The following is a 9156-nucleotide window of genomic DNA, read 5'->3' as shown; positions in this document are numbered from 1 at the left end:
GTCTCCAGGGTACTCTGTGCCCCCTCTCTCCTCAGATGGAGGAGGCAGGTCTTACTCCATGAAAGAAAGAAATACGAGGTCTGCTTGGTAAACTTAGTGGCATGAAATACTAGGGAGTAGTAGATCTGTAAACATGGCCATGAATAAAAGCTATGGAAGAAGATAACTGACAGTTTTAATGTTTTTTTAATTAGGATCGTTACAGTGATGCATTAAGACAAAGCACAAAACAATCACATTTTTTTATTTTGCTGTTGCAAAACACAGTGAAAGCACAAGCACAATTAGTAGAATTACTTAAAAGCAGATGTTCTGTTTTTTTTCTGGTAGTATCTGGGCACCCCTTTGTGTTTTTCCTCCACACCATGGTTTCACTGGAGAGCTGTGTTCTCTCATCATGGCATAAGTACAAAATTCTTACTTTTTTAATGGAAGGTGGCCTGGGCTGTATATATTCATCCTACAGATAATTATTCTATTTTTCCTTTAAAGCAGTGAAATCATCTCAAGACACATCTTTTCAATAAAATGTTCATCCTACCCTCTGCAAAAATCTGTTCTGAAGCAACAGCAGGGATTGTCATGCCAAAACCTGATCCACGATGCTGTTCAGAAACACCAGTTATATTGGGCTGAAGTTAATACTTAAGAGTCTTGAATGGTTGCCTTGCATAGAGAGCAGGGAAGAAGGAAAAAGGAGACTGTTTTTCATGCCATGTCTGATCTTTTCTTACAGTATTTCTCATGAACTTCAGGTAGTAAAAAATAAAAGGTATCCCCCATTTTGTTTGTACTGAGATTGTGAGAAGAGATTACAATGAAAAGGCATGCAAAGCTGATGTGAGGGGAGGTTATGTTTCCTGCTTTAGAAGTCTGTGTTACTGTTTGTAGCTCAGTTTAAGGTCAACCAAAAGGCAGCAAGACTATTTTTGTTGTGCCTTGAAAAAAATCCACTGAGGTCTGGGTATGCAACTTGAAGCCAAAATCTGATTTTATTCTTGCTGGTTATATAAATTACAGATATTACCAAGCTATATACAGAATTGCCCTTGTTGTTTTTTATTTTATGTGTGATGCTTGCTGAACTTATGTGGAGCTTGCTTTGAATCACTCAGTGTAATGAACAGAGATGTGTTTGTTTCTTTGAAATCCACTTCCATGTATCACAAAAATATCTCGTTACTTTGTTTCTGCTCACTTGCTTTCAACTAACATAAATACCATGGATGAAAAGAGAAATGAAAGTAAAATCCATGTCTTACTGATTCAAGGAGGTTACGTTTTCATCACAGAAGTCTCATTTATACCTGCTTTAGAAAGCAGTAAGGTGCAAATGTTCAAGGGTTTGTGTTTTAAGAACTTTGCATGCATTAACCATGTATTCTTGCAAGACTTGCATCGTGATTGTGCCTGCATTTGTGAAATACAGTGGCCTTGGAATTGCCTGTTCATTATTCTATTAACAGAGATTTTAGGCATAACACTGGGGGAAATAAAACCAAAACAACAAAATCAAACAACCCAAACTCTGCACTAAACATGCTTGAAAGAACAAAAAGAGTATTTAAAGAGGGCAATTTACCATTTTTACAAAAACTAGTTGTCCTGCTTATTAAATGAGCCTGTGACAGGCATGTAATATCCTGTCATGCAGCACAAATTTCCAGGTGGTCAGCTGCAGCTCTTCAGTAACTGTTTTTTAAAACTTCTTCCCTGTTGGCATTGACCAGTTAGCATCCAGTCTGTGTCAGATTGGGATTTTTTTATTTGTAGACTTTCTGACAGTACTTGCTGGAGTTTCTGAATGCTTCCTGCCCGAACAGATTTATTTCTGCAACTATTTTGTGAGAGAGGGAAGTTCTACTAACTCTCTCTTTCAGTGGCAAAATGGAGACAACCTTTCTAACACCGCAAGTTTTATGTATGCTTCCTTTCTGGAACTCTCTTCTCCCCCCAGCCTTGCCTACCTGCCTTCCACAACTTCTTCTGTGGTGTCAGATAAAAATCTATGCTGAAGGCAATTCATTTTTTGGAGAAAAGCAAACCCCAGATACCTCTGGAACATTCAAAGTCAGGGGAACATGAATCTTTGCTTTGAAACAGTATCTAAATCAGTGGTGTACAAGATTATGATTAAGCAGAAAGTATTTACCATAATAAATCCTAATTTCTCCAAACACATTTATGTCTTTAGTTATCTTCATATGCTATCTTCAGAAGCAAAACATTTTGTTCTTATGCTCTCATATTTACAGCAATTCTGTGGAAATTAGTTAAATTAGCAAATAAAATTTATCTTTCCTGGGACCCTACTGAAGTCAAATAACTCCCAAGCTGGAAAGGATTTGGTCGTTTTTCAGTAATAACAGCAAATATGACTTGCAAAAGGCTGTTTGAATCCACAGGGAGGAAATTCCTTGTCTATGTGTTATTGATAACAGAAAGAGCCCTAAGAATAATGTAATGGTTTCCCGGAGAAGGTGACTTTCAGAGGTGACAGGGAAAAAAAAATCATGACTTCTTTAACCCATCCAATGCTCACACAATTACTAATTTTTCCAGTATGTGCACTTCAGTCAGTTGAGTAAGGAGAACTCAGCTAAAAGAAAAGAAAGAAAAGATTAGTCTCATAGCACTCACAGCTGTTCATTTAAAAGAAGCTGCAGATGAAAGCTTCTCTGGCTCAAGGTAACTGCAGAGTTACTTTGACTCTGTCAATATCATATAAACTGATAAGGATCTGAAAGTCCTGTTTGTAGTTATTTCTAACATAGAGGAATGCTCTTTAGAAGACACTGTAGGAAACTGTTGCAATAAGAATAAGCATGGTATTTATTTTTGTGTGATCTCCTGTAGTTCTTGCAGCCTGTGGATACATATTGCAAGGGTTCTCCCTGGAGTCTTGTTTTTTTGATGGGTAAGGGAAGCTGGATTGGGTGAGGGGGAATAGAAATGAGTTCAGCAAGAATGCAGAAAGTATATCTTGCTAAGACTGAGTTACTGAGTTGTAAGATATTTAGTCATGCTGCAGATTTCGCTCTTGTTTTCTGTATCTCACACAATGCTTTTTTATTGGCATTTAGTGGAGATTGTTTGCTTGCTGTACTAAGCCAGCTCTTGAGCAGGGTAGATTGTTGTGTGAATTTGATAATGAAAAAACCTCCATATATTCCTCCTTTCCATTTAGCAAGGTAAATTGAATGGAAAAGGGAAGTAATTCTTTAAAAATCTTGTAAAACTATTTTTCTCATGCAATTTCTAGCAGAACTTGAAAACATTTCTAGTAAGAGCCTACAGAAATATCACTTACCATCTAGCAGCACTGAACCACTCGTCTTGGTACCGTTAAAATCGTGTTTAACACTTACAGTTTGCTACCAGGCACATTCTTTTTGTGCGGTTATGACCCTGCATGATGGTCATGGTCACAGGTTATTTTGAAGCTCTGAATAGAGCTGGTTTGAGATTTACTGTGCTTGCAAGAAGAAACCAAAAATATTTGGAGGCTGATGTTAAATGAAAGTGAATCCAACTATTTATTCTGATGAAACTTCAGGAAAGCAAATGCGTGCATTGTTCTCAAGTGCAGTTGAGGTCAGAACCATTTCCACATGCTATAAACCAAAATAGAAATGAGTGGGGACATGTCTTGAATTGGGTGGGGTAGGTTTTAATGCAGACTTTTAATTCAGGCTGGTTGTTTTGTTTTCAGCTAAAGAACTAGTTTATTACGAGTGCAATTGGAGAAAAAAGTGAAGAACAAAAAAAGATATTTTGCTCTTGAGTCGATCTTCAGGTTGACTTATTAAAGAACTCATCTATTTGTATATAAAGTTTAACTGTACTTCTAATCACTGACAATCAGGATTCTGGTTTAGTTTTGTTCTGTTTGAGGGTAAGGAGAAGTGTTTTTGCAGAGAGGCATTTGAAGGGGAGTTGGCAGGCTTTTAAATACATAACCATTTTAAGATCGTAAATCATTGAACATACAGAAAGTTAAGGGCTAGTATTAAAAAAATGAGATTTTCTTCTAAAGCTGCTAGAGCCAAACCACTGCTGTGTTTCCTGAGAAAAGTCTGCTGGACAAATCCCCACCTGGCTTTACATCATTGCTATAAGGACTCTGACCCATGATGATTCAGAACATCATTTCTCGTCAATAAAGAAAAGAGGAACTTTTTGTTAAATATGATGTTTGTAGAGTATTTTCCTAATCTTTCTATATACTAAGTTAAAATTTGCTGAAAGTGTTTTAGTTGACTTTTAATTTTGCACTTCAAAACCTCATGTAAAATCTTGCAGCGTGAAAAAGTTGTGCAAGTTTACCGAATTGGAAATTATTATGTTCCTTGGGCAACTCCCCATAGCAAGTCCAGGCCTTTGTGCAGTCTAGAGAATTAGTATAAGTGACATGTATTTGTTAATGTAAAGCCTTCGTTTGTGCAAGAACTCTGGGATCTTTGTGTTCTGACATTTATGATTCATTGGCCAGCATGTCAGGCAATTCCAGTGCTTTCAAGATGCTTGCAGCATCCTGCACCATTTAGAATAGAAAATATCTGCACCATTGTTTCAGAATGCAATACAGCAAGTGATGAAAGAGCTCTGATTCTTTCATAGCTGTACAAGCAGCCTTTTATTCACCAGCATTTGTGCTGTATTCTGTTTGCTTAATATTTACTTAAGAATGGGAAGGTTTACAACTTACAGCAGTTTCAATGGCTGTAGGACTCAGGTGCTCTCTCAGCACAGCATAAACACTTGGAGACATTGGAAGAAGATCTGATGGAGAATGTGGTTCTGTAGAGTCATTTAAGCTAAAAAGAAAAAACAAAGCAAACAAAAAATATACAAAAATGAACTTAGAAAAAACTTAAATTCCTCCAACTTTATGCATATCAGTGGAGTATGGTGAATGTTTTTTAAGTTTGTTAACCCTGTACTCAGGCTTACTGGTGGCCCTGTAAGCTCATGCCAACAACCTGGTATACACTTAAAAATGTAGGAGATACAGTTAGATTTATCCTCTCTTTCCTTGGCCCTAATATCAGCTGCTGGAGATAAAAAGGAGACAGTGAAAGATAAGTAGATCCAGAGTACCATAAAATCTGCATCCAATTTTTACAAATGGTTTTCCCCATGAATGGGAAAAGCACTGTACAGGTGAAGTCCTTTACTTCCCTTTCTTATTTTTAGAAGTCCTTGCCAAACTATTTTCAAATAGTTTGGGGAAAGGAGGCAGGGGAAACTCTGAAATGAGATGTAAGTTAAATAAAAATAACAGTTGAAGTGTAACACACCTGTGAGGATACTTACATTTTGGAGACTGGGATAAATACAGAAGGAACATAACCTTTCACTCCTCCATCTGATGGCTTTGAGACTAGAATAAATAGCAGAGAAATTAAATATTGTCTAGTCATTATCTATCTGAAATAGATTATTTGCTTGAAGTGCTGCAGACAATAATAAATTGAAAAGTCCCTGCATAAATAAATAGCCATAGAAGTGAGGGGAATTCCTAAGATTAGTCCTTGAGTTCAGGTCCTTGAGTTCAGTTCTTAGTTACAGAATTGTCTGTGCTCCCTTGATATGAATCACAATATAATACCACAACTGATGAAAGAGGTTTTGTTAGGCCTTCAAAGCAAATATACAGTTCTTTAATTTTGGTACTCTAAGCCTGCAGATTTCAGTTCTGCAAATGCTTGGAGCTCTGGCTCTACAAATACAACTTCAGCAATGTCTTTTGCATGAAATTAAGCATATATGTAAGATTTTAGAGGATTGGAGCACTAGGCAAAGTCCACTGAGTTAAAATGAAGAGGGAGAAAAATACTGTAGCCTCCAAATATTTTTGAGTTGTGTAGGAATTTGAGTTCAAATGGAACTGTAACCTTTGATACTTGAAAGTCTAGAAGAATGTGTTTTATCTATTAAAAAATTAAGGCTTTGAGGGCTTTCTTTAAGCAAGAATGAATGTGATCTAAAAATGTGATGACTTTTAACTTGGACAAAAAACAATGTGGGCCTGAAAATATTTGGAACCTTATTTAGCCATTTTGCATTTTCCAGTGCAGTTGCCAGGGGTTTTCAGGAAAGTTGTCTGCCATAACAACTTTGCAATTGTGCAGTATATTGGGAAAAGGTGGTGCAGATAGACAGCCTTTGTTTTGGGGTTCCACTGCATGAAATGAAACAAAGTAGGGCAAGTATTTCCAAAGTAGAAATACTGAGTTTACTTGAAATTAAAGAGACAGCATGCTACAGTGTAACACAATATGAAGCTAATAAGCAGGATGACTTTTCAGTTTCCTCTCCTTTGAACACCCAAGCAATGATGCATCAGTCAAATTTCTTAGCTTCTTTTAAATGTTGTCATCACCTCTACTGTAACCTCTAAGACCAGGGATGTATTTGCAAAATGAAGCTGTCTAAATGATGGACACATGTGAAAACAGTTCTCTTGAAGATGACTATTAAAGGAGGCATCTTAATCTGTTCTCTCCCTCCTCTCCCTACATTCCTCAAATTGCTTCTTGACTTTGCAGCTGCTGTGCAGAAAGGGTAAATAGACAAGTGGAGCCTAACCTTCGTTTGGCTGACAGCTGTAGTGTTTGCCAAAGGCCTTATCTTTGGGGATATCTGGATACAGGTACTTCAGGGGGTTTTCAGGAACGTTGTCTGCCATGATCACTTTGTAATCGCGCAGTATGTCAGCAAAAGGCAGGGCAGCTAAGCGACCTTTGTTATAGGGTTCCACTGAATGAAATGTTACATCTCCTGCAAAAACACAAAGGCACCATAAACCTGTAGATGAGCAACTGCAGCTGGAATGCATTTTTGCCTTTCTTTTGAGGTTTACACTTGCATAGACTTTACCTGTTCTTACCTATGTTAGTATCTTTCAATATTGAATTTCTGCATATTTGGAAACAAATCTAAAGCCTGCAGTTAGCAGGCACACCTCATAGAGAGCTTGGTTAATAAAAGGAGCTCAGAGGTAGAATGTCAGATTTGGTTTGTTTGAAAAATTATTATACTTGTATCTTGTCCAAAACCACACTGTGACACTGTGACATGATACATGTGAATTTTACTTCCAAACCAAACAAAACTTGACTCCTGTGTTGCAAGTATATTGCAGAGTTTGGGTTGGTTTTGTTTTAGTAATTTTTCTTTTAACTATACTTACCATTTTCTAGCTGATCCACCCAAGTAAAGGTAATTCCACCCAGATTGCTCTCACTAAACCTTAATAAAAATGTTCCTGGTGTCTTGTCTTTCAGCAGAATTCGTTCCTTTTCTTTGCTTACAAATCCCATTACGTACCTGAGGTATAACAGGAAATGATGGGTTTACTTTTGGAAAAAAATACAGGCTTTGATCTGTGCAATGTGTAGAATCATAGAAGGGCCTGGGTTGGAAGGGACCTTAAAAGTTCACCTGGTTCCAAACTCTCTGCCGTGGACAGGGACATCTTGCACCAGACCAGGTTGCTCTGAGCTATCCAGCCTGGTCTTGATGTGGCCAGACTTCATACAGGTGTTCAAAACCTGGTTACGACGCTTTATAAGGCTTGGGCACTATGGCCAAAGCTTTGTGTGATTTACATGTGGAGTATGGCATAGAGCTCAAAGTACTGTGAATCCTGGTGAAATTTATCCCAGTACTTGATTGCATAGGCAGAACTGAAGAATAGATCTAAACCTGCATTTCTAAGAGATCTCATGTTGTTCCCCTCTGTCAGCAATTTCCAAATGTTATGAATGGGAGAAAGGAGAGGGAAGTGTTAAACTCATTTGCAAGTTCTCCTCTGCATGGCTAAAACTGAGATGAGTGAAGGATAGAGAAAATGTGGTGAGAGATCAATATACAGCAGTTCTCTTGTTGCTCACCCATCAATCCAAAGAGGAAGAATGTGTTTTTTAATCAAGTCCAGGATTGCTTCAAGCCAAACCCAAAAGGTAAAAGACTTCCCTGGCAAATGTTCCTAACAGTTAAAAAACAACCACAAAACACAAACAGAAACAACACACACGAGAGGAGAATCGTAAGAGTGATGTTACCCCATGTTCACATGACAGTTTCTTCGTTTCTTAAGAATAAGCCACTTTGCTCAAGTGAGAATGACAGTTTGACGTGCAGTTATGAGTAACATCTCTCTTTCAACATAACATAAAGCCAACTGATTTTTAAGATATGCATTGGAATCACCTCATTTTTCAAGGAGAATAAAAATCACATCTGTGGTTTCCTCCTAGTTATAAGTTTATATTTTGAGTGAAAAGAATACGAGAAAGTTGAACTTCCTTACAAGGTTTTGTACTTGTTTAAATAATGTAGTTGATATGAATTAAATGAGCTTACCTTTCTTTATCAATACATTCTCTGTTCCTCATCAAAGTTATTGCATATATTTACTGTCTTGAAATAATTCAGGTCAAAACTAAACATATGAAAAATCTTACTTATGCTCTATGAAAAATGTACTGCATGCTTTGGTAGGACTTTCAAGTGATCGTTTGAAGAAATATATAAGGTACACTATAATGGCACTTTCTGATATCTGTAGCAATATTACTAAGTAATCCCTGATCCCAAGCTTTATGCTTCTGGAAGTGTTTTTCTCCTAGTTAATTTTTCACAAGGGATGTGATTGTGCTGCACTGAAAGTCCCACATAAGGCAAGTAGAAATCTTATCAGCAGCATCAGAGAAACAGAGATAGGCATGGCTGTGGGTGTTATGAGAAATGAGAGTTTAGTTTTACTTTTGGAACAGTACCTTGCAGAACTTTGCCCAGGATAGTTGATAATCATTGTAACTGACTTGCTGTCCTGAAAGGAAAAAAAAGAAAAAAAAAAGAAAAAGAAGAAGAAGAAGAAGAAACAAATGGTGCACATATTATTCTGAAGTTATGAAATAAATATTGCTTGATAGCTGTATAGTTGGGTGGGGGCATGTTGGGAGAAGTACAGTACATCCAGACTTGGGGAGGGAGGGCATGATTTACATGCTAAGGGACTGCAGATCTGGTTTTCTGTACTCTTTTGAGGCAGGTGATAATAGTTTTGGAAATATTTGCCTAAAGTAGCCTGTGACTTGGTGTTTGCAACACTGCATGCTCAGTTTCAGTTTTTAGCTTAAAGGTTAC

The 9156-nt window shown here is 37.3% G+C and overlaps 1 protein-coding gene across 3 annotated transcripts in view; it reads right to left on the bottom strand.

Annotated features, from left to right (window-relative positions):
* Positions 1-155: 155 nt before the first annotated feature.
* Positions 156-9156, bottom strand: part of STAT4 (signal transducer and activator of transcription 4) — a 41507-nt gene continuing 32506 nt past the window's right edge. For all 3 annotated transcript variants that reach the window (XM_014259071.2, XM_005530347.3, XM_088058860.1), the window contains 7 exons: positions 8787-8839; positions 7899-7993; positions 7196-7332; positions 6592-6783; positions 5317-5383; positions 4709-4817; positions 156-2599 (listed from right to left, as the gene is read on the bottom strand). In XM_014259071.2, coding sequence (XP_014114546.1) covers positions 2573-2599; positions 4709-4817; positions 5317-5383; positions 6592-6783; positions 7196-7332; positions 7899-7993; positions 8787-8839 — 680 coding nt within the window. In that variant the 3' untranslated portion in view covers positions 156-2572. The remainder of the gene's footprint in view (positions 2600-4708; positions 4818-5316; positions 5384-6591; positions 6784-7195; positions 7333-7898; positions 7994-8786; positions 8840-9156) is intronic.

This window comes from Pseudopodoces humilis, chromosome 8, assembly GCF_049639895.1.
Source record: "Pseudopodoces humilis isolate 2021_Gansu_Grassland_sample_001 chromosome 8, ASM4963989v1, whole genome shotgun sequence".
In the NCBI taxonomy this organism is placed as follows: domain Eukaryota; kingdom Metazoa; phylum Chordata; class Aves; order Passeriformes; family Paridae; genus Pseudopodoces; species Pseudopodoces humilis.
Note: the sequence above shows the minus strand (reverse complement) of the source record. Positions and strands in the feature narration are given on the sequence as shown.